General features: G+C 34.8%; 1 protein-coding gene across 25 annotated transcripts in view; it reads left to right on the forward strand.

The window, feature by feature from the left end:
- The window catches only part of LOC117418354 (calcium-activated potassium channel subunit alpha-1a-like), a 143,856-nt gene that overhangs the window by 28,431 nt on the left and 87,946 nt on the right, over nt 1-27,479 (forward strand). For all 25 annotated transcript variants that reach the window (XM_058985040.1, XM_058985039.1, XM_058985046.1 and 22 more), the window contains exon 3: nt 24,259-24,320. In XM_058985040.1, the coding sequence (XP_058841023.1) occupies nt 24,259-24,320 (62 nt within the window). The remainder of the gene's footprint in view (nt 1-24,258; nt 24,321-27,479) is intronic.

Here is a 27,479-nt window from a genome sequence, read left to right on the forward strand (position 1 = left end):
AATGTATAGTAATGCTAATCCTAATGTAATACAATTTGATATAGGCTGTTGGTGTAGCCTGTACTGTGTGTACAATCTGTCGTTCTACCAATTAATCATTCCGTCTGTAAATACAAAATTAGAGATATATGACTTGCATCTGCTATATGCACATGTCAGTGTTAAGTGGTTACAGACAGATGGACAGATGCCTCCATATACTCCCGGATTCCAAAGTCTGATTCATTAACTAAAGAATGCCCAAACCAAGGTCCACCCCGAATTAAGCACGTCTGTAAAAATGTAAATCCGGTCAGACAGACAGAGAGCGTCTGTATACCAGATTCTAATAATCTTAACGTAAAGAATGGAGTTTTCAAGTTTCATCAATACTGGATATTTGTCAGTGATTTTTTTTTTAGAGATGGAATAGAGGTATATATGTTTAATAACACAGCGACATTAAGAATATTCTGTACAAAGCATGGGATCAGATACACAGTTTTACTATAATTTTCAAATTACATCAGACATACCTATTTTATTTAAAAAAAATAACACACATTTTATATATCCGGTGTGTCTATATTTATTATTTTATGCATGCTGTTGTATAAGGTACAGTTCATATACCATAATCTCATGTACAAATACATTCTGGGAATTTTGTTTTGTTATTATTATAATATTATTATAATGTCATTTTGTATGCAATAATAGATTTTGTTTGGAAGCTGAATTTCAGCCACAGATTTGAATGTCATTGATTTTTATTTGAATTTACACACAGGTGTTCTAGCCAGCCTTTTAAACGTAGCATCACTTAAGTGTTATTCAGAGCAGAACCAGTGATGTACAGCCAGGTTAGCAGCTTTTTTATTGCTCATAGGCCATGATACAGAAGAAGTAGGAGTCAGCAAGACTAGAAAATCAGGTATCCAGTATCCAGGATACGCTTGGTTAAAGCTCATGTGTTAAATTAATCATATACAGCTATGGCCAAAAGTTTTGCATCTCCTAGAATTTTAGGATTGAGACATAACTTAAAAATAAACGATGTATGTATGAACATAATTTAAATAGTTTATTTAACATCATGTAATCAAGAAACTACAAAATGATATTGCAAAATCCTACCAGAAGCCAAAATAGTAGTACAGTATTTTTGTCAGTTTTTCGTTAAGTATATGGGAAAACTACAAAGCGGTATGTAATTCAATATGTTAACGTAACATTATTCAGCAGGTTTCATTCGACTTAATGAAGCAAAATCAGTTAATTCTGTAGGGTGATGCAAAACTTTTGGCCATAGCTGTAGTACCTTTTATTCAAGAGCTTTTATATGTTTTCCAACCTCCACAGCCTCTGAAGTACTGGAAACTATTACTTATTCATTCATTGGCTATTGTGATAAATATAGTTGAAAGGAAAAATTGCAATATTGATACAATGTACAGTATTTATGTGTTTTTGTTGTTTTAGGTTTTCTGATTTGAATATTGTCTGTTCTAATATTTTTGGTTTAATTTTATTATTTGATATAATCCCAAATATGTCTTGTAATATGTTAGAATATAAACATATTTAAATTCCATCAGTTACCATACGTTGTGACTTCCCATTTAGAACGCCATAGAATGAATCCACATGTGGCTAAATGACATATCCTATTTAATGATGCAGAGTCAAAGCAACACTAGGCTGGAGATTTGCTGAGTCACAGTGCAGACCAGTGCTGGTGTGTGTTTAAAAAGAAAAAGGGTCTTTGCAACAGCAGTTCAATAGTACCATTTAAATAAAGTGCATCATTTTTAGGCCATTTTCTGGAACACAATATACTAGTAAATGCTCCAGTAGTGATCTGTTACATATTTAGACCAATTAGTCACCCACATGTTGTGCTTTTTTTTTTTATTTAGAACAGCTATTTCAAAGTAATAAACAAAGGTAATAATCATTATAATTATCATCATCATCTTAATGGAAAATGTTTAATTCCATTGAGTTTTCTTATTGGGGCATTTAAATGAACAGCTTGTAGCAACCTAATTCAAGTTACTTACTGGCAGTGCAAAAATATGAGTAGGTTTTTATTTTTTTTTCATTTGATCATTTTGTGATGTCTGAAATACAGTCTGTATGCTGCTACATACTACAGATGGCCCTTAAAATCCTGTCTTTCTTTTGCATTAAACCAAATCTCATCAGTGTAATTACATTTTTATCTATTACATTAAGTAGTGACATTGATATTACGTCTAAGATGATTTACCATTTCCCTTCGACTTTTCTCCAGACATTCTAAATGAAATGTTTTGCCTGTCATTAGCAGATCAGGGTAAAGTGTTCAGGTGCATTTTAAGTGAACCTTTTTGCTTACATAGCAATTTGAAGGTCTTGTTCTTCGAGAGCATCTCATTTTGTATAGTTATTTTTAAAGCTCCAGTAACATTTTTTTTTCTTTTAAATTAGATCTTGCAAGCTTCTCATAAAAGTAAAATACGTCCAGCTTTCCATGTGCATTGTTTTAAAACAATTTGCAGTTCTTGCATATAGAATTAATGTGTACCGCACACTCACAGGTGTTTCAATACAGACTTTTTGAACCAACGCATTTCTAGCGCTTTAACTTTTCAGAAAACAGTTTCCTTCCTATTTACTTGTTCAGACGTACGTCTTGGTATCACATTAAGTCCAGTTGTTGCCAATACTGTATCATATTTACCATTCTAATCAGCTACCATCCAAGTCAGCATAATATAAGGCATCTGCTGGGTATACTTAATATCAATTTACACTGGCATATGTTCTCCTTCCAGACAATTTGTCTTGTCTATTACAAAGTTGTGTCTGTTCACCAGGAGGTGGTGTGGTGAGGAGCAGTTCAGACATCATGCCTGTCTACTTAACTAATATAAATGTCATTTTTTAATATCAGTCAATAAAAAATGATTTTATATTTGTCCCTTTGAAGATCATTGCACACAGGATCTGTTGCTCACTGGTCAAAAAATAAAATAACCTTTATTTTAATTAGAGTACATACTGTATAGCTTTATTAGGAACCATGCCGAGTATGGGCAAATCTTTGAAGGTTACTTTGGTGATGTCAGGCTTTTTAAGTCTCGAAAAAAAAAAAAAAGATGGAAGAACTCTGTTTGAAAATGAGTCGTGTCAGTTAATTAATCATTTGAAAGGAGCTGTTGAGGCCAAACTGTTAGTATAATTATGGTTTTCTCAGCTAAGCTTTAATGCTTCAAATGATTTTCCAGGGACAGCATAAAGTGTGCCTCCCCACCACACCCATTTTATATTATAACTGCTGTACATTTTTCAGTTTTAATTTAAAATGGGTTAACAGACATTCCCCTTGGCAATAGAAGTATTAATTTGTTTTTAATGATGTCTTCTTCCCTTCCAAGGATAGGTATGCTCCTCGGCAGAGAGAGCTGCTTTCTGTTTCAGTAACTTTTCTGTCAGACAACGGATGTGAAGGCAGACCACAGAAACATGTGAAGTGTGACCACAGAATACCTTAGTACTTCTGGTCAACACAATACAACATGCTTCTGGCTTACCAGCAGTGTTTTTTTTTAAATTTTATTTTGTTGTTGTTTTGGTTGTATGTTGTTGTTGTGTTTTTTTGTGTGTTTATGTGTGTGTTTGTGAATATATTGATAAGGAAAGGCAGAAGAACAATGGCATTGTTTACGCTATAGTTTCCATGACAGATTTCCCACTGCAGTGACAGCCGATTTCAGTTTTAAAAATAAGAATGAACATGAATAAATCCCAGCGATTAATTAGAGGGACATTAATGAGTACAGTGCAAAACAGCATTACATATTCTGTAGCATGGTCTTCAAGTAACATTACTATGCAACAGACCACTGGTGTCATATTATGTTTATCTGCATCTTTGGGGATACACCACCAAAATAGACTTCATTAAGTAATCTGTCATTTGAATATGCCATTTGTATCAGATTTCTCATGGCAAGACCTACTGTATAATAAAAATAGAATTATGGCTGGTTCAGTGTGTATTACCAGGGAGTGATACCAATCGAGAGGTTCTGGGGACAGTGTAACCTCGGAGCTGGTATAAGCCCTGGTTATATACACACTGAACCAGCTATTATTTTTTTGTAATCTATGGATCCAAGTCTGAAAATTATGCATCTCTAATATTGGCACATATTAATTATAAATGTATCTAGGGTCTGCTTGAACACTGAGGAAATTGTGGCAGAGTAGTTTTTTTTATATATATTTTAAGTGCCTATCTATGCTGCACAGGACTCCTCTAATGGTCCTGGGCTCATGTTCAGAGCCACCCTTTTTTTAAATTAAAAGATAAAGTCTGCTACAATACTTTCAAGCTGTGTGGTGGTTATGGTTTCTATTGCCTGTGACTCACCAATTTTGACAGGCAGGACTGCAGTAGATGAACGTCAAAGACTGTTTTCTTTATGGTGTTCGGATTCTCTTGCTTTTGGACAAACTCCACTGTTTTCCTTTGAGAGAGCCATTACTTCAGGTTGTTGGTTTTACTCGAGCGGTGAACCGGCTTTCAGGTCTGGGTGGCAGTACGACTGAAAGCTGGCTCCGCTCTGCACGAGCCACATGTTCTGATGTGTTTAAATGATAAGCCCAACGATAGTATTATTGGGTCTGAATGATAGTATTATCACCAGGCAACGGTAGTGCTATCAATTTACGTTCAGGGATATTACAAATATTTTTTTTGTATGTAGTATTATTTAGATCTATCCATATATTATATGAAATAACAAGTTCTTAAATTAAGTTAGAAGTACTAAAACGTAAAGTAAAACATATATTTAATGTAACACTTTTTTCCACTTTTTTTTTTTTTTAAACTATTAAACCTTTTTATTGTTAACAGGTTTTTTGTGGTAAAAATATTTATTTTAATTGAAATAAGTTTTAATTTACTTAATCTACGTGGCTATAGTACAAAAGGGGGCCATTACAAAATATGCCTTTTAGGGCCCTGTCACAAAGACGGCCGGAGTGGGTGGCGTCAGACCAGAAGCAGGAAATAAACAGACAGAGATGTGTGGTTTGGTGAAGCTGAGCGAATGCTTTCGCTCAGCATTTAATAAACAGAACAGAAAATAAAAGGTTGGAACAGACAAAACACAGGGCACGGCACTTGAGGCCAATATAAATAGACGAACAAAACGGACTAGACAGACAAACACACACGGTGAGCAGATACTCTAACTATTCACTTTTATAATTCACAATTACCTCCGTCTCCAATCCCGTTCTCCACTCACCGAACACCCAACCTCGAGTGAACGCTACGTGTCTCTATATATACTGTTGTGCTGGGATTCAATTACTAATTAATTATTCACTTGAATCCCAGCACGTGAATTAATTCTGTGCAACCCCGTGCTCACATATTACATTTAACCAGCACGTGAAGTGATTTGTGCCCTCCTCGTGCCTAAATATAAATCTACCTTTTTAAATCACACGTGAAACACAGACCCGTTTATATCCCGTGTACCAATCTATACACCAACATTTAACACATGCACGCAACATACAACACATAATATGCACACAGGGGCGGGGCACATTGCCACAGGCCCTCATTCAAAAAACAGGGACCCTTATGCTTATCGTGTCACTCGGTCTATCTGTCTGTCACACGATAACGGTCTCCATTTTTTTTGCACCAGACGTTTGTCATACACTCACTAGCCTCCTGTAGACGTTTCGAATTGCATTTGGCTGTAATCTGGTAAATTTATGATTTTATATGAATGCCTTTTAACCTGCACATGCGCTCATTCATTTTTTATCTTAAGCAGTCCAAAAGCATTACATCATCACTTTACACTGTACCTGCCCAACGTGCACGCACAAAACATACTGTCGAGACTAGAGAGCCCTCAGAAAACGTTCAAGTTAAATTGGGGTGTACAGTGAAACGTATAGTTTATTAAACACAAAGCAAACTCCTTCCCAAAGTGAAAAGCCAGAGGAAGCTAGATAAGCACTATTTGATTTTGGTTTCCAACATGTAAAACTGAAACAACATGCATTCAATATCATTCTTCATCTCAAATCTTATTTTACTCTTCATGGTAGGTGATCTTTTTTTCTGGATTAACCTGTCATAATTTAATAGATTGTATTCTATTGATGTTAGTCACATTTCGAGACCTGTAGTCTTTTTTTTGTCCTTATCAGTATTATTATTATTATTATTATTATTACAGACCCCCATGTGGTGTTCAGTGGCCAAAGTACTGTTAAATGCTGACTTTCTGCTGTGATACCCAGGTTTATGCAACACTTTTTTATGGTGAATTTTCTCAGTCGTGGTGGAATATGGTTTATGTTACTTTGATAGTAAGCGGTATGTGCTTCTCTTTTGACTTTTTAAAGTCATCCCAAATCATCCATCATATGCAGTATACAACACTGGCTAATGACAATGCAATTCAAAATATGTTATTTTATACAAGGTAAATATGTGTATTATAATTTCATGTTTATGTCGAATAATTTTTTTTTTTTTTTTACATGTTTGTTTGCAACACTGTCGACTGACAATGCAGTCGGATATGTATTTATTTATTTGTTCTGTGTACTGTTGGTTTGGATATATATTTTAAACGACCCATTTCTTTTCACTATTAGCCAACATTTTTTGCGAAATAGATTGTTGCTCATATATTAAAATACCCATGTAACCCAGTCCTATCAATATCATGTACCTGCATTTAAACTGTTACATGAATAGAATTGGTGCTCTATAAAGTGCAGTATCTAGTATGTTGAATATTATTCCAATTATACATTTCATTTAACTATTTCACTAACCCACGTGTCTGTCTGTTACTCTCTGCATTGTGAACACAATAACTGCGTTCTTTTTGCATCTATTTACAACAAACTTGTATTTTATTTTACACTGCTAGCCTCCTATAGAAGTTTCTGAATACATTTCACTATAACCTTGGTATGTGATTATGAGGACCCTCTGTATGTGCCTGCACTGGTTCTTATTGGAATGGAAAACAATAAGTCTGTGGAAAATATTCTGCCTGACGGGCCATAAGTTGATTGCTCATTGGAATTGGGTCTACAGCTGTGCATTCTGAAAATGTCAGGAAGATTATGGCAGCTGCACATGCCATGTGTTATTAGTTGCATGTGGGAGGGAAAGTTTAAATAGACTTCAATCCACTATGTTGTTTCTGAAGCGTTATAGAAACCAGCAAATTAAAAAATAGTTTAGGCTGGTGTGCTATGGCGTGACGTTAACTATTTATTATCCCTGGAGCCCAGTTAGGAGTGCATTCATCCTTTAGTATTTGAGAGAATTACACTAAACCTATTCAAAGTTACATTCCAAAATCCTAACATTTTTATTCATTTTGTGTTTGTGAATTTCTGGCACAGTGGGCATTTTGTAAGAGACAGATGACACCTTGGTAATTAATATGCTGTGATGAATATTTAGCATTTATTCACTAGGTCACAATAGCACCAACAGTAAGCAGTTAAACTTGATTAGGAAAATAGAAGGGCTAAGCAAAGTAAATTATTAAGATCAGCACTTTGTTTCCCTGTGGAGCTTAGTCTTCCACACACCATATGACACAATTTATGAATTGTCATTGCTGCAGTAATGCTGGAAACAAAAATAGCATCCTAAATAATATTGAAAGCAGGTAACATTGTTGTTTGGGGCTTATAAAAATGGCATTTTACATAAGAGCATTTTAGGTGGAACAAGTATACTGGTAAATGGTTGATTTTCTGTATGAAGTTAGAGGAGGGATTGTTTTGGGTCATGGCATGCATTATGTTCTTGTGTGAAAGATACTGCAGCACTATTCTGAAGTAGAATGTGATTGTTTAATCAGTATCTTGGCTAAATTCTGATAGAAAAATGTATTCTGGAAAATGTATATGCATCATTTTGTTTAATTCCCCAGTAGTGAGACTACCCTAATGCATCAGCCAATTGCAGATATTGTTTCATCTCCATTTATTTCAATATCAGTGTTTCAGAGTCATTAAGATAATAAACTGCTTAATCAATAGCAATATCATTGCAGTAAATGTAAATATAAAATATATTTTCTATGTTGCTTTCTGTTTATGCTCTTCCTTATTCATGTATCTTGTACATGACATAAATGAGACTTTTAAGGAGTGAGACTTTCGCTGTGTTAATGTTGAAGGTGCACAGTGAGATGTCAAAACCTAGAGGAAATAGTTTTAAACCGAGCTGTTTTAGTATCATTAAACCAAAATGTACAGTATACTGTATCAATAGTACAAAAGATGCACTAATTCTAAATGCAGTTTATACAAGTTTACAACTTAACAATATGAGTTCAGTGGGTATTTCACTTGTATTACACATAGAACAAGGTACTTTTATAAAATATTATTTCCATTTTTAAAGTTGTTTTTGGAGGAAGAGCTTGGCAGACAGTTTGGCTGTGTGTGTGATTTCCACAGGCTTTGTATACTTTAGCACCAGCACTGGATTTAGTATAAATCGGCAATGTTCTTGACTTATTGTTAAAGGGTACATCAGCACTACATGAAAAAGAAAACATAAACTATCCCACCTTGCTGTTCTGAATGTATCTGGTCATTGTATAATAATCTGTATGCGTCCAAACATCTGCATAATGCCACACTGCCAATGTCCAAAATCATTCTTCTGGAGCATCTCTTCTGAGGTCAGAGCAATAAGCAGTATTATTTAGTAACAAATGTCTATTGTTGTTATTTTTAGTTTTTGTTTAAAGTTGCTGTGTGGCACAGTGGTTTACTGAGTAAAGGTGCAGGAGTGATGCGGGGAGTAATCAACAGACAAGAGGTTTATAATCCAGTTGGTACAAACGTTTATTTTCAATCCCGGTCTGGTGACCAAATAATATTCCCATCTTAGCCATCTACTAATAACAAACAACAACAATTAGTGACAAAACAAACAAACCCTCACGATACGTTGTCACAGGTACTCTCACAGGTCCTTCTGGGTTCTATTCTTAAACCAAAGTGAAGGAACAGATTGCGTCTTTCCTTCCCCTTTTTTATGCAGTCACACATGACCCCTTGGTAAACGAGTACAGCCGCTCCTCCAATCTGCAACTGCCACATCGTTTCCCTTCCGGGTCGATGAGTTAATGCACCGGAGTTCTGTCCCCTTTCTAGCTGGCCGACTTTCCTTGAACCCTGGGAAAGAACTGTCAGGCCAGCCCATCCAAGGTACTCTGTTCTCACTACTTGGCACCCTCACAGGTCAGGAGGGAGATTTACCACCAAGAAACACTGTATTTTTGTCACATGCTGTTATGCTGCAAATGGGCATCTAGTCGAGAAAAAAACAATAATAATTATTGTATGCTTGCAGCAGAGTGCCGGTGATTTCATCCAGCTGCAGGCAGGTAAAGCTGGTTAATGAAATTAGTTGTTAAAATGATTGAAAATGTTTTATTTTTACCAGGGCTTTAGCTTCTGACGTTTTTGTAAAAAAAAAAAAAAAAAAATTAATTATATCGCTCACAATACTAGGAATATTTCAGCAGGCATTAAAAAGTACTGTAATGTGCTTCAAAGGTAATACAATGCAACATAAAGGAGATTATTGCATAATTAACTGTCAATACATTGGCTACTTAATGAACAATGAAAATATATGGTATATTATGATAACATTTTGTTAGGTCTGTGGTTTTATATGTTTTAAATCTTGTTTTGAACACACTTTGTTACACTTAAAAATGTCTTTATTAAAAATGACTACACTGGGGTCTATTCAGATCTAAATCCAACCACCGTTAAAATATTACAAATTGGACTTGCTATTAACAAATTGGACTTGCTTTGTTTTGTTGATCTTCATTGACTAGAAATTGTTCAAATGGGCCTTTTAGAGGAATGTATTTGTTTGATCAGGCTTTAATGTAAAACACTAAGTGTATTCATCATTTCTGATCAGCTGCATTAATGGTGCCTGACTTAGTGGGAGGATATAAACAATCCTGAGAATATTTTTGGCACAATTCTACCATGAGGACCTACACCAACAATATGTGGTTCATGTCTAAATTGCTTGTAGCGAATAAAAAAATATATAAGCCCCCTAGATCCTCAAAACCAATAGGTTCCTCTTGAAGCTGTCCCAATACTGCTGGTGCGTTTCAGAAGCACTATGCATTTTGTTACATCCTAGATTGAACTGGGTCTGAATGGATCTTGAGGGTCAGACATGGGAACACTGCACTGAGCCATGCTTCAGACTGCTTAACCTCACAGGGAATATCTACAAAGAAAGGACTACTGGCCATGCTAACAGTGTGGTGGATAGCACTGGCTGAGGTAGAACAAGTATCTTTTTTTTTTAACCATCTGTGTTGGTGGTTCATACAAGTCATATTAGGGGTTTACTGTTATTTAGCAAATTACAAGGTTAGGTGCAGCAAACTGGTAATCCCTGAGAGTAGCTGTTTTGGTGGCCCAGCTGTTTCCACGACCCTTAGCTATGTTTCTTCTATTTACAATGCTTCCTCAATAAATCACTCATCTGCTGCCTGCCAGAGCCTGGCTGCCACTGATCTGATCCCGCACCTGCCAAGCAAACAAGAGCCTTTTACCAGAAAGGGGGATGTTTAAGTCAGAAGGAAGTTCACTGGAGCAAGAAATTGCCTGTGTTAACTCGTTCAGTTTAATACACATCTTCTGTCATTTCAACAGCTGTACTTGACAGTCCAATATGTATTCTTGCCACAGTCAAGAATAAAGGGTAAATATAGGCAAAATAAAGTATAAAGGACAATGTCTATCCATGCGCCATTCAAAGTGACCGTTGTTATAAGTGAAATGCTGTGCTGCCACCATATACAGATAAAGATACTTTTAGGGATATTTTTTAGAGTTGGTTGATATTTTAGTAATTAAAATGTGTGTTTGTTTCTATTATTACCGTAAAATTACAGTAACATGCACAATTAATGAATAATAAGCCTATGCAAAATACCACAGAGACAGTTTGGAATGACCAGGCTTCCTGATAGGAAAAGGGCACACCCTGATACCCAAAACACTGGTTCTGCCTAGCTCAATTATAAGTTATAACACACTATTTCATCCCAACAACAGCAACAATCTCACACTTTAATTGTGGCCCATATACATTTTGCAACGTCTCAGGGTATAAGCCCTTTCAGTAGAAAAAAGTATATAGCTTGGTTATCCCTGGGAAACAAATACAGAGAATAGGAGACTCCAAAAGTGGTGGGCAGATGAGATCTGTATTAGCAGAAAGCAAAACAAGGCCAGATACCTAGATCTGTACCAGTGTAGAAAGATAAGCAAGTCTGGCTATGGAGGATTTTGAAAAAAAAATGTAAAATGAGAAAAAAATACATAGTCAAGACTGGTTTATTATTAGGTGATTTTTCATATTAAGTTAAATGCACCATAAAATGTCCCCTCTTCTGAAATTGTATAAGTTGCACAGAAATAACTCCTTTTGTTGTTAATCTTGAACTGAAAGAAACATCTTATTGCACTGTGTTCTTAAATAGAAATGTATGAAACACTGTACGGATTTACAGCGGTGCCTTAAATTATGAGTTCTAACGGAAATAGTTTCAATGATTTAATACAGGATTTCTTTTTTTTAAGGCATTATTAGTGCATTTTGAAAGGGAATTCAGTTTTGTATTTTCAAAGTAATATTCCCTGGTTTAAATTGCCATTCAGAATTAGATAAATATCAGTTTGTATTCAATTGATACACTTATGTGGATAACAGTAAAGAAGATAAGCACACAATAGCTTTAGTATTGGAATATAATACTCAGTAAATTTGCACAATATTCTTAGAAGCATTATCATTGTGTTTTAGCAGTCATATGGAGCTGGCAATGTAACTGGTAGTTATAATTTTATAGAGTTCCAGGAATATTCCCTTAATGGGTCAAATTCAAAGAATTAAATAAAGATTTTTGTCAGTATTTTATGTTTGATATTCAAGTTGATTACTGCTGGCTTTATGTAGATCAGTTTAAATAGTGAATACTGACCCATCTTTCTGCCAACTGTGCTGGGACTGACCCATCTATAAATCATCTATAAATCAATAAAAGCTTACATTACTCAATCATTCATCATTCAATATTCTGTTTATACCACAAGTGTATATTGTTTTTTAAATAAATAACAACATTTGTAAATTTATTTTAAATCAATTTAATTCAGGGATTCTTTTACCTGGTGGATCTTTACTTTCATTTTCAACAGACTATGCTATGCTTTTTAGATAGAACATTGAGCTCAGTCTGTCAGTTTCAGCAGTGTACCACTGGACTGGAATGTAAGCAAACACACATTTGAAACTAGTCCTGGTAAGCATGTTATCCCACACTGAATACTGTGTACCAACACTTGTGGTATAAAGAGTACTACCCTTTTAGATAAGCTTGAGTGCTTTGTATTGTGTTCGATTACTGAAAAGGTGCTTCGAGAATATTGATTTTGTTAATGCAGGCCATAAGAAGTAGCATTCAGCTAAGTAGGTGTAAATAATTTATTCTGTACACATGGCTGGTGTTTCCACCACATAGCACTTGTTTTTATATAATGTGTTTTATATTCACTGTTGATAGCAGGTGGTGCAAACCAAAAGACAAATATTTATCTTTTAAAAATAAATACATAAATCTTATATCTACATCGTGTGTAAAATAGAAAACACAGGTCAAAAAACGATGTTTTACATTTTTACGATGTCTAGCGCTCCAGGAACTCAAGGTTCTTTAAACACATGGTCAGTGGAAGTTTAAAATGGTTTCCCACACACCTTTTTCCAGCTCAAAGGTCAATTGAATTGGGCACTAAATGTTATGGAGAGGCTAGAAAAGCTTTATTTTATTTGATATAATATGACAGTTGTGACAACTCAATTGAGCCATACTACCTGATAAGGAATCTTATAATTTATCTGAGAAGCTCATAGTAATTACACAGGACATCAGACAAATGGGGGTCTTTGAAGACCACATAGCATTTCTATCCATCACTCAGCAGCAGTTATGTGCATACATAAATAGAAAGCTGCAATGTGACACATGCCTGCCATTTCAGTAACCCAAGTGTAAACAGCCATCTCTGTCATCATACCTAAGCCATTTACATCTTTGTGTAGATGATAAATTGTAAAAATACGTTGCATGCATCAAATTGACAGTTTTTACCTAACACAGATAGCATTAAGCATTGCAATGTAATGTAGATCATGTTGAAATAGCTTTTTTGGTCTTGAAATGACAAGATTTACAATAAGACCTGAGATGAGAATTAATGCGTACCTGGTTGGGTGACATTTAATATCCGGTTCCAAATATGCACTGCTTGTGTTTAGCGTTAAGCAAGTATAGCCCATTTTGCAAATATCAATTGCTGAAGTGGGATAATATGAGTGGGATAACACAAAATCAAAATTGTGTAAAAAATAAATAAATAAAAAAAATAAGACATGACACTTGTCCCGTATTCCGTGCCTCATTTTGTTCCTGTCCCTTTTAAAATCGGTGCAAACTTACTGCTTTCTTAACGTAAATTGTTTTCATAACTAGATGACATGTTTAGAAATGTCTTCAGAGAATCTAATAGGCAATCGGTTTCATGTTTCTTTTGTTTGTTCAGACACACTATTGGCAACATTTCAAATGTGAGAGCTGATCACATTAATTATGCATGAAGGTCACTAGAAACACTAGTTTATTGTTTAACCTAATTTTAAATATAAAACAGTGTGTGTTTTTAAATGCTACAGTGGTTTTGAATAGAACATCTCCTAAAGCTTCTAATATACTTCTATACATTTGGTTTCATGAATTTTCTTTGTTGCCCATTTAAGACTGCTTGCTTTAAAAAAATGTTCTCTGCTTTAAAATTCAGTTTATTTAACAAAAACGTGTATTTTGTATAGATCATGATGAGGTGGACTTTGCTGTTTTAGTTTTGAGTTTCCTCAATGAGATACTTTTTAAGGTGCTGTCCATGGTACTGCTTAATTAAATTAGACAGTTTGAGTTCTCACATGGAAGTCCCAGGTTAAAACATAGTAAGTGTGAATTGTAAACAAACGTTTTGAATTTCAACAAAATGTATTGTTTTAGAACCAATCAATATTTGAACAATTCAGATGGAACACCAAACATGTGCACTCAAAGCATTTTTAGATATCCATTCCTTTTCAGATTTGAATTGTGTGAAACACATTGTGGCGCATATATATCACCAAGCATCAAAAGAAACTTATCGCTATTATAACACATTAAAGTTCGAAAAAAATAAGGTATAAATGGTATGAATGGACATTGACTAAATGTTTATGGTTTCTTTTTAATCACTCGATCATTCACCCTTGACCATGATGCGCTTGAGTGACTATGACAGAAGCATATGCACTTAATCACCTAATTAGTGAGACAGTTGATTGGACACTGGGTATGGAGTGATTTCAGCTGTTGAATTGCAAGCTTAAAAGAGCAGTGGATTCAAAACGAAATCTAAGCTGTGAACTCTGTCACATGATGAGGGGCTTAACTTCAGGCAATCGTATTTCCGGCTAGGAGTACCGCATACACACACTGAACATGTCATTGGAAAGCCCCTAAGTCATATAATCACTTTTATATTACTAATTTTATTTCTTAGGTAATTAATTACTGTTATGATGGTCAGCCTGCTATAAATGACCAATAAGTAAATTAAGCCATACAGGGTGTATTACCTGTACAAGGAGATAAGTCATGTGTAAGATCTGAGAGGGAGTCAAGAATTTTTTTTTTACAGGAATCCCTATGAAAGTGATTAGCAGAGGGACCCCACTTGTCATGCTGTATAATTTCAGGTTACCTTTTCTAAGCCAGTTGCCTGGGTAAAGCACTCTTGCTAATTGCAATCACTTGATTCTGAACAGCCTGTAACAATTCAAACTCATAACTGTGGATTTGATACAGTAACCGGAGTTGAAAGGATTGGGAAGGCCTTTCATTTATTTTAAAGATCCTTCTGAAATAATATGATGAGTTTGCAAAACAAAAAAAAAAACATTTTGTATGAACGAAACAAATGGAAAGCGATTTTAAAATTACAAAGCCATATTATCAACTAATGTAATCAGTTTCTGAAGACAGTTAGAAATGTGTTGGTAAACAAACATTTAATAGCCAAGTTGTGTTGCCTGTTAGAAAAGGGCTCCTTTGTGTTTGCTGTAACACACATGGACAACAAGAACTGCTTGTTTTCTGCAGCATGGAACAACATCTATCCTTTGCTACTGTCCTTAGTGAGATATAGGCCACTGCCTTTGACACTACATACCTGAAATACACAGCAATACATGATCGTTATATATATATATATATATATATATATAATATTAGACTGCATGAGCAGAATAAAAAGTGTTATTATTCTTTGTCCTCTACAGGAAGCAATTTGGCAAGCAGGACCCAACATCTGTTTTTCTCTGTAGCTCTGTCAAGATAGTGACAAATAGTGCTTTTCTATGAATGATGCTGTGACAGTGTCATTTCCTTAAGTGGTCTGTAATAAGCCTAGCTGGATAGCCGTTGTTAGGCAGAAGGGCACACAGAAACATGGAGACTTTACACAGAGCATCTTCCCAACATTTGGTTTATTTTAGTATGTGTTGCTTGGAGGCCCACTTGTATTTCTTGTTGTTTCATCGTACAGTATCAAAAGTTGTAAACAGTACTGTATGCTGTAATTTATATTTCTTCTTGTTTTCTTTCACAAAAAGATTGTAATAATAATAATCGTGAATTATCACTTTAGAAACTGTATTGCCATATTCAACGTTCATTGCACTTCAGATTGGACATCATTTTTCTGAAGCACTCATTCTAGGTCATGGTGACCTAATGCATTGATTGGTTTGCCAGGTGTACTTTTTAGAAAGTGAAGTTTTGCATGGAAGTTTGTGTCAATATGTTATCTGAGGGGGATAAAGAAAAATGAAGTGAATTTATTTCTGATCTGGAGAAGCAATTTTTTAATGCTGCTTGTATACCTCACATAAAACTTGGAAGCAAGGGTGGGACTATCCTCACTTTGTGTGTCAGACGTGTGGGTTTGAGAATACTGTAATGTTTGAGTGGAAAATACAGGAGGATTTTTTAAAAAGGCACAGCAGCAGTGACAAACATATTATATTATCATTTCAACTGTAACATTCCCTTCTTTACTTTGAAAACATTCATGGTATGTGGTGTATGTTAAAGAACTTTCCTAATACTTGAAACATTTTGTCACATATCAAATCAACACACGTATGTTGGGGCAATTTTAAATGTATTTTGAGCATAACTTTTAAATCTGTTACATTTCTTGGCTAATTATTTATGTTCTTCCCATTGTATTAATTATTTTATGTTCATCTGCATTGATTACTTAAAGGGTTACCGGAATCAGAAATTGTTTTCAGTAATAATAAAGCTTTCATAAGCCCATATTACAATTTAAGTACAGTAAACCCTTGTTATACTGCCAGGTAAGGACCATGGGCAAAAACGGGCAATAAGCGAGGGTGGCATTTATAGTGAGAAAAATGTTTTAGGTATACAATTACAGTATCTCCAGGCCATTTTAATAAAACATGAATCTTTTTTTTTTCTTAACACAACAGTAGGTATACTAGTAACGTTTTATCATCTTTTCCCATCTGTGTGAAACACAGATGGTTACTTTTGAGGAACAGTTTATATAAAAAATAAATAAATAAATTATAAAAAAATAAAACACTCATTTAGTTTCAAATCACCCAAATAACAATTGCATAAAAACAAAAAAGCATACGATTTTATTTCATTTTTTTTTTTTTTTTTTTACTGTACTGTTATTTGAACTTTACTGTTTGTGGAACGACTGTACGCCTGCTGAATACCCTCCCCCATTGGACGATGCCATCTGTTTATTTCACAAAACAATTTAAGCTCAACAGCATTCCTTTTTAAGCAGTTAAAAAAATGTTGAATATGTACAGGCAAACACTTTTTTTTATAACAAAATAAATAAATAAATAAATAAATAAAAACTATTCTGCTGTTTACAAAACTGATGCTTTTTTATAAGTCCGCCTTAATTTGTGCGAAACTTTTGCACGTAAACAAACCTGTTACCGTACTGTTTTACTGTGGTTTATAAGTCACTTATTTTAGACTGCGTCAAGCCTTTTTCAGGTTAACAAATCGACCCGTTCCATTAAGGTAAGCCATTTTATTTTTATCCATTAAAATGTCTCCAATTGTCCTGCAATTAACAGTATATGCCTCACTTAGGCGAGAAAACATTTGCGATGTCTTGCTGACTTGCTTTCTTATTTTCAGATGCATACATGCAGATTTTTTTCTTTTGCTCTGGTGTTAAATGTAGGGTCGACTCACCAATTTTGTACTTTCTGTTTTGCTTTGGGAGCGGGAGTGTTGATGACATTGGTATGAACGTTCAGTTAACAACGAATTAGGAAAGCGAGTCAAAGGTTAACTGCATAACTTTGTTGTTTTAATTGGCCATGATTATTTCGCTGGCGCTACAATGAAGGAAACTACAATGCGTATATTTTACGTTTGCTTGGCTTGGGAAGTTGGCGGGTGGCGGACAGTGGGGTGGCGATATAACGGGTATAAAGAGAACTGTTTTTTTACATTTGTTCAGAGAATAGCTAGCGGTATGCGAGGGTGGCGTTATAAAGGGGGGCGGTATAACTGTAATATCATGCTTAATAGCTATTGGGAAATCTAATTTAGAAGGTTGCAATTTCACTTTTAATGCACAAAAGATAATCTGACACTCAGGGTGCCCAGGACTATTCACAACATTTATGTAACCAGTGTCTGACATTAATATGAAGTGGTAATATGTCAGCGTCCATAAACTGAAAACTACATTATTACTGTTCTTTTTGTGCAGGTCTGGAACTGAAATAACCTTGACTGTGGTGCATTTGCACTGCTTCTGTTTGCACAGAAAAATCAAGAGAAAGGATTTGATTGCTTTACAACCCCTGCTAACAAAGAACCAGTTTCCTTTTCTTTAGTCACTACAGCTTTAATTAGGTCAGTGTTTTGGGCTGAACGTCTGGTAACTATGTGATCTGTAGTTGAAGTGTCAAAGGCACTGCAAATAAATGTCTTTGCTAGTGCATGTTCCATTCAGAACATTTCATCCCAGCATTCAGAGTGACTTCAGAGCTGCTGATCACTTTAGAAAAGCAACTATCATTTCAGAATACTGTAGTTAGTACACAATTTATTTTAAAAAGCACCCTTTGACAGTGGATAGATGTAATGATCCCTGGGGACATATGTACTGTTGTGGCTATCCATTTGTATTTAAACATATATTTCCCCTTTCTTAAGTTATTTAAAAATAAATGAGGAGTGGGATACTGAAGTGCAATTTTATATACTGAGGATGCTGATATTTTTGCTGGTGACTCAGTGAGTCTTGAACTCCCTGAAGGGATGTGTCCATGTGTGTGTGTGTGTGTGTGTGTATCCATGTCCGTGTGTGTGTGTCTGTCTGTGTGTGTGTGTGTCTGTCTGTCTGTCTGTGTGTGTGTGTGTGTCTGTGTCTGTGTGTGTGTGTCTGTGTGTGTGTGTGTATGTCTGTGTGTGTGTGTGTGTGTCTGTGTGCATAAAGTAGCTCTCAACAAGAGATTAGGTAGTTTCAAATGACATGGAACTTTCCAAGCTTGTTAACAGCTCAGCACAGCTCTTTTCAATGGGTAAGAGTATATATAAAAATAAATAAATAAATAAAAAACATATTTGGAAATGCTCAGGATAAACTGTGCTTTCAAAAGAAACTCTGATTCGGGCTAAGTTGTTGCTGTTCTAAAATCCCACAAGCTATATTCTTGCTCAAAAATACGATTCCAACAAATACACATTTCTCAAATTTCTCAAATCTGTACGCAGGTTATTTAGAATTATAAAATGACTTGGCAAATTGATGTAATTTGTCTAGCAACAATCCATAGGCGTGTAATAATTTCAGTATCAATGTACGGTATGATCGGAGTTCAATAGCCCACTCCATTGTTTACATAACCTATGTAGAGTATTAGTTACGTCACATTTTAGTCAGACCTGTTTTTGCCAGGTGCCTTTTTTTAGTGTGATGTTAAAATATCGAGAACCCAAGCTAGATTAGAAAAGGGTTTTTTTTTTTTTTTAAATCTGTCCCATATGAGGTCGCCATGCATGGAAGGTTTTACAATATTTGGATCCACTGCTGTTTAGAACCTCACTCAGACATTTCCAATAACATTTTGTATAGTTTTTTGGTAAGAGCTCTCTAATAATGTTTTGTAAGAAAATAATACACTTCAAGTGGCTGCAGTATCAGTGTTGGAAGTGTTTACCTTTTGAACATCACACTTGAGTGAGCGTGGCATTTCTGTTAGCTGAAGGTCGTAAGTTAGCATTGAACAAGATTACCTGTCCCATTTAATCCTCTCCAGGTAATGCTTTTAACCGTAGCTCTTATTACAATGGACATGTTTAAAGTCTTTTGTCTGTCTACCTTGCTATTAAGATATTTAGGCCACATTTTATTTAATCCCACTGGATTCACTTGGTCACTGATTGTGTTTTACCTGGTTTCAGGAAATTAAATGACCTACTATTGGATTTGTAATTAGAATTTCTGTGATCTAATATTTTTAACCATATTGATCCATATAAAGTATACAGGTCAGGGACTTTCTTTGTTGGTTGCATCATTATATGTACTTACAATTAGATAAGCAACCATGAAATTCTACAATTTTATACAATTCCAACAGATGAAGATCATTGTGTCAGGTTAGAGCTTGAGGATTCAATACCTAAAGGAAATCAAACTCAGTTGGACACATTGTAACTAGCATAAGCTTGTGGCCATGTTTTTGTAAAACAAATCCCTTATTCTACTGTGTTTTCAAAAAGAGCATTGCAACGTGTTTGCCCATGCAGTGTTAATTGTTTTATTGAGTTATTTTTGGACAAACAGGGTTATAAAAGCTTATACAGTAATGGAAGCCACATCTGTTTTCTACTTGAAAGACAGCATGCTCAGTAAATCCCCATTGAATATAAAAAAACAATGAGCAAAGTGCTGAAAATTTTATTAGGGGTTTTCTAATTAGGATCTGAACAATACTGAATAGCAGACCATACGTGCATCATGGAAAAATAATCAGTCTTTTGGTCATTCATTATGCATGGTATGATCTCCCTTTGTTGAACACCATTGATATGTCTACATAGTAAAAAGGTCCAAGGTTCAGTCAGTTAACCTTTTATAAATTATTTTTCAAATACCCCTATTCTGATTGTTTTCACATTGACTTGGCAAATATGTTTAAAACTATGGTAGATTAAACAAAAGTCACATATTCTGAAATTGACAGTGAAATTGTCCCCACTCCTTCAATGCCCTTTTCTTGTCATTAACCAACCAGCTGCTTCCCCTCATGACTGACGTGCTTTGCAGCCAATGACTTTGCATTGACCCTTAGACACGTTTAAGGTCAAATGATCTGGGTAGTAAAACAGTAACAGACTACCTAGAAGTAAGCACATTGAAAGCCTAGCAACCTGGTATTGTACCAGGTATATCTTTTTTTAAATTACAAATTGCTACAATATTTGCTTCTTTCAAAACTATACATATGGTATGATCTATGCAAAGGGAATGAAAATGCATAACAGGTAGTGTATGGAATTATTTAATTAGCTTTAACCACTTTGTTATATACTATTTTCTGGATGTAAGGACCAAGTCATGTGCATTGTGTGTTATGAAAAATGTTTTATGTTTCATGCAAGACCTTGATAATACTTGCATCAAGTGAATACAAAAAAAATAATGAATATGACAAACATTGAACTTCCAAGCATCATTGCCTTAATAATAAAAGCCTTTTAGAAATCTCATGAGGTTCCCTGTCTGGCCAAGATGTCTTTTAACATGCAGGGAATTAAAACTAATTTGATGTGCTGCCAACAACCTACTTAATAAAGGAGATGTCCTAGTTTAGTACATTATTACCCTTTTACCTCACTCTTGAAGTCAGATCACTAGGTTAGGTTACTGCATTTGGAATACCTGTATGTACATCCACAGCTACTATGTGGGGACTGAGCTCTAATAAAAATGACATTCAGATCTTGTATTAAAATAATAAGTAATATTCAACTTTTAGTAAATCTTACATATTTGGCCAAGAGCAGTATCCACAGAAGTGAATTATGGTGATTTAAATTTTTGAGGAACACGTTTTACATAATACATTGTTCAATTTTTCTTGTAGAAAATACATATGTATTGATATTAGAATAATATTATCCATATTTACTAAATCTCTATTCAGTTCTTATGATTGGTATCATAGAAGATAAACTAAACATTTCAACAAGTCATAAGAAGCAAACTTAAGAATGAGTTGTGATGTATAATTTTTACGATAAAAGCCAATTTTGTAAATGAATGAATGTTAACACTGCTACAAACTGAAAGTCAGTTGTGTCATTAGTTAGGTGATGTTTTATGAACCTAATGTTTACAAAAAATATTTTGATATGGTTTCAGCACCATGGATAAGGGACAAGACTTAACACAACTACCAGGGTAATACATTTGCATGAAATATATTTGGACTATTACTTGCCTAATAAACCTTGTTGAAAAATAAGCTACACGTTTCCTGTAAAATTGGTCACTATAGAGCAGGGGTCTCTCATCCTGGTCCTAGAGAGCCACAGGGTCTTCTGGTTTTCACAATTACTTATTTGAACCAGTTATTGGTTTAATTAATCAGGATAAACATGTGTTCCGTGGATTAGGGTTTATTGTAAGTCTGACAGTCAATGCAAGATTTAAGCAGGGTACTTAAAGAGCCTGCTGTTAACTGACAAATGTATGTAATGGTCAGGTGCCCAATAAAAGTACACAAACTTCACAATGAGCTTTACAAAACACATGCTGACAAACTCAAGTGTATCTTTTTAATGGTAGGAGAGTTACACATTGTCAATACCAACAAAGCTGTTAACTGTGGTACGCAGACATTGAGAAAAGGATTTAAATTCAAGTAAATTGTAAAGGCGAAACAGTCTTTACTTTCATTTGTATGTATGGGTAGACAGAAAAACAATCCTGGCAGCAACTGTAATTTTAAACTGTATTCAACTCATGTTAACAGCATATTCAGAATAAGGTAAGCAGTATTCCAAAATAAGAATATTCTGAATGACATGTGGAATACTGAGCTATCTTGCGGAATATTAGTTAATGTAAACCACGTATTCCAAATACTTGCTTTTCTCTATTCCTGCGCACTGTCAGACCATTGTCTCTGTAGTTAGGGATTTAGAAAACTTGTGATTGACATTTGTTAACCTGGCTTCGTACTGTACGGGACTAAGTGCCGCACAAATAATAGTACATCTGGGCCACACTGCATTTGTGTGTCACTGTTGGCAGGAAGAATGTATTTTGTAAATGCATACATTTAGGACACAACATCATAATACTTCTTTTAAACCAGTCTTGCTTTGTAGTTCTGCCATTGCACATGTCCAATGTGTATCGTATTAGTTCTGTAACAATATTAAATTCCACTTGTATTTAGTGTAGGTGAGCTGTTACATTTTACATTGTGTGCAACCTATTTTACAATTTCATGCCTTTAAGCAACAAAAGAGATTGATTGGATTCAATGTTACCACTCTCCATACATTAAGCAGCAAAAGGTTTAACATTACTTTAGGCCTTAAATAGTGCAATTTATTGCTTGACAAGGCTGTATCGTTTTTACTTTGTAAAGATTTCAGCACTTTCTCAGAGGAATGTTGAGAAGCTAAATGGAAGTGTATTATTCATTGTTAAAACACAAGTGATTTAAAGAAAAGTTACTAGGCCCACAGCAGTATCAGTAAATAATGCGTTTCCTGGCCTTCAGAAACCCCTGGGCTATTTTCCAGCAGGTTTAATTCTACTATGAAGCAAAATGAATTAATTATATAGGATGATGGAAAACCTTTGGCCATAGCTGTATATGTGATGTAAATGTATATCACAGTGTACTGAGTAATTTAAACTTGGGTACAGTTTACATTGAAGACTGCAGGGTTCCGTTTAATTCCAGATACTGTTTTACATGTAGTCCTATATTTTCTCCTATGGGCCAATCACAGGGCAGTTTGCCCACAGTGGGAAATTGGCCCCTTAATGTGTACTGTTGGAAGTTAGCAATTTTCCTAGTCCCTGTAAATATCAGTCCATTTATTGGAATGTAAGGTGGGTTTAAATAGCCAAATATTGTCTAGGGTTGAGATGACTTTTCTTTTTCTTTTTGTTTTCTTATTGTTATTCCTCAGCTTTAAGGTGTTGTGTGCTGATAGACCCTTTCATTGATAGTGTATTTATTTGTATTACTGTCACTGTTCTTTAACCGGTTCAGAATATATTGCCCCTTTTAAAGGAGACTGAGAAGGGAACATGCTCTGACAATTTTGGTTATAAGAATCTTCTCTCTCTCAGTGCCCAAATTATGACGTGTTGTGTGTTTTTATTTTATTTTTTTCTTACTCTAGGATATTTATTTAGAGACATCTCAGTAGCCACAATCCCCACAGCTCATTAGAACTATAATTATAATAAAGTTAATTTTTTATTCCAATAAGAGACTGCTTACAGGAACTGTGTTAGGGGATGCTTGTTCTCAAGGATATCTGTCATACACTGACCATATTAATTAGTTTGAATGTTTGGTTCCTAGATTGTTGCTAAAAACAAGAGATATACTACCATTTTAAATAAAAAAGCACCTCTTCATGGTGAATTTATAGTTTTTGGTTTTGGGTTCTATGTACTTTGAAATACAAAAGGTGAAATACAACCTGACTGTACTGCATTATGAATTTGAAAATGTATCACAATCTGTGAACACATGTGTGCAAGAAAGAACCAACATTGAATAAACAGTGCTGTCTATTTATTAATACAGCAGCAATACAGAATGTACTAAAAATGCCCTAAACTGTACTGGATGAACTAGGCAATCATTTAAATGTTTATTGAGTGATTTAACGTTTAGTAGTAGTAGATAACTGAACTATGCATGTGCTCGTTTAGCAGCTTGACACTCCTGAAGTCTAATTGTCTTTTTGTTTTTATTTGCAGGTTGTCTTAGTCTTTGCTCTCAGCATTGGTGCACTTGTAATATACTTTATAGATTCTTCTGAGTAAGTATTCACACATATTTACTTTCAAAATGGTCTTGTTACTTAACCTAATATTATCATTTTATAAAGATATATTACCTTCTATCTTACAATAACATAACAGCTTGCTGTCTTCTAGTATACACTCAGATGTTATTGCATATTGTATAATAATAATAATAATAATAATAATAATAATAATAATAATAATAATAATAATGTCTTGAAGGCATATGACAGTATACCATAGTTCATTTTATATTTTGTTATAGGACAACAATTACATCCTATAGAAGCCATTTGTTTGTATTTGCACTTATTTCAATGAGGCATTTTGTATGTAATTTACTGGTGGTGTGAGTATCTGGCTGCTGTTAAAACATTTAAAAACTGTATTTTCCCAGAACCAAGACTGCACCTGTGGTCAGTGAATCATGGCTACACCCACATGGGGCTGTCTTAGTTTTTTCAATTGTGTCTGGGGCTCACACCCACAAGCAGCTATGCTGACCATTAAACCATTTGGAGGGTTAGCTTTTTATCTTCTCCATCGCCCAAGGATGAGAGGATAAGAGACAGTGTAGTATAATAGAACCAACACATGCTGTATTATAATTTTTACTTTTTAAATTAACGATCAGTGCATTTTCTCTGTTACCAAGCTCCCCTTGTTCTTAGATTATGACTTTTGTATTTTTAATGATGTGTTGAAATTCACCTTTACTGTAGCTTGGATGGCAACAAATCTGCTCACTGCAGCTTTGCAATATTAGTCTGCTTTATTTCTTTTTTTATTACAGTTTTTATTATTTTATTTCTAATTCTGGTTCTTTTCCCATTCATTCCCTTTAAAATGTACGTTTTAGTACATCAAGGTAAGATATATGCATGAACTTTGTTTTTATTAGGAGAAGAACCCTGGCCAGAATTAGAAACTAGCACTCCAATAGACCTTGCTAAATGTAGAGTAGAGCTTGCAAACTCATACTTTTCCACCTTTTTAGTTACTGCTTTAAAATAACTAGTTTGTTTCCTTACCTGTTGAGTAAATTGTTTCCGACCTGACAAGTAATAGACAAGTAGTGCATGACTAGATATAGCTGCCATGTTTTGGATATAGAATTTTAGCATTTGACATTTATATAACAGACACCAAAATGTAGGGCTAATTGCATTCTGTTTCAGAAGCTTAAAATATCTAGAACTGTATAGAATTCTGTATTTAATATTTAATTAACAGGTTTATTTTTAATTGATTTAATTAAATAGAGGTTGTTTGCATATCTTTATTAGGAGGTTCATTTCATGTGTTTAGATATTCACTCTTTATCACCATAGGGACATGGTGTGATTAACACTGGATAAATAGTTTTGGAGTACTAAAGGTGGAAGGCTAGCAAGCTAGTTAACAAAGTAATGGAATAGTTACTTGTAAAGCACAAATAATATTTTTCCTTATCAACAGTCAATAAATCATTATTGTGAAGATACAATGCATATGCCCTGTTGTACTGGTTTTGCTTTGTAAACAGATGAACCTGTGAACAGTTTGAAATCGAATGTAAAGCTCTGTTATTGCCATGAACTAGAGAAGCAAATAATTACTTATTTGTAGATATAGGAGTGGACAGTTTGAAATATTTTTTGCCCCTGAGGAAAATATTTCATATGTTGATTAAGGGTCACTATTCTTGAGGCGTTGGCACGTCTTTGGCAACAGTGCACCTGTTTGCCACAGTCTTTGTGGAATGACCTTGCCTAGAGGTTTAAAATAATCATTCCTGAGATAACTGATTCATAAATTATCTTGCAGAGTAGAATGACATATGAATCTTGTCTCTCTTATATATAAATGACATTGCCTGCATAATCTTAAATACCAAGAATTTTAGGGACTGGATTTCATAGATATTTGCAGAGTGAAAAACAGTACCTTTTTAATCTATTGGATAATTTATTAAATCTAACCAGGCTGGGGTGACAGAAAATATATATGTTTAGGGCTGAACTGAAATTCCAGCAGGTACTGGTATGTACAGTATTAAAAAGGAGTTTATATGTCCCAATACTAACTGAACTGGCACCCTGTGAAGCACATAAGAAAACTGTTTTGTTGATGTGCTGAGCTGAGGGAAACAAGATTTTCCTGAGAGTCAGGGTGAAGAGGAATTCTCTTATTTCAATCAGAACAACTTCCCATCCATTTCTGAATATGAGATCCTGCAACTCATTCTATAAAGGTCATATTTAGAAAGCTATGTATTCTGAAAGCACTGTGTTGTGCTGTAATGTTTTTTTTATAAACATTGTAGTTAGATACTTAAATAAAAAGTTTGTGTTCTTCAGCAGTTTATCAAAAAAGAATGTTCATATGAGCAGCACGAGTGTGTGTATGAGAAAGCGAGACAGATCTCAACAAATCAATATACTGTAATTAGACAGTTTAAGATTCACTACAATATCTTGCACTGCCACTTTAAGAACATCACTCTGGAAATATAAATAGCCTAGTCATAAAATATCAACATGACAGTAACCTGAAAAAAAAATAAAAAATAAAAAAAAAGCTGCAGATCTCACTCACTTGTACTTCCCTTAATGATGTAATCCCAGTTAGCTTTCTACCACAGATGCTTCTCACACCCCACTGCATATGAAGCAGTAATCCTCAGTATCACCTATAGGAGGATGTTTACAAGGGGAGCCAGAGAGGATTAACAAATATACAGTGGGATGAATAGGTTTCTAACCTAGAGAAGACTCCATAATGTTAACCTCCCTGTTCGTCTTTGAAAAAGTGCCATGGACTCCAAGCAAACAGGACCTTAGTTTAGAATATAATCCAAAAGGTACCCCAGGCAATACCCTGGTCCAAAAGGGTCCTGAGCGACCACCTGCTATTCCTTGGAGGACTCTTGTCTAAGTACAGATGAGAACCGACCTTGCTTAGATTTAGAGATCTAACAAGCGCATAATTCAACTTTATGGTATATGGCTAGAGGCAGAGTATGAGTAATGTTATCATTAGGCAAGTAGACCCTTAAAGTGCCCTAGTTTTCACACACTTTTTAGTTTGCGAGTGTTCAAGTAGTTTTTTGGGTTCCACATCGGAGAACAAAAGCTTTCACTTATTTGTTTCACATTTTCTTGGTACTGATACCCGATTGGCTGACCTACTGT

Source organism: Acipenser ruthenus, chromosome 13, assembly GCF_902713425.1.
Source record: "Acipenser ruthenus chromosome 13, fAciRut3.2 maternal haplotype, whole genome shotgun sequence".
Classification (NCBI taxonomy): domain Eukaryota; kingdom Metazoa; phylum Chordata; class Actinopteri; order Acipenseriformes; family Acipenseridae; genus Acipenser; species Acipenser ruthenus.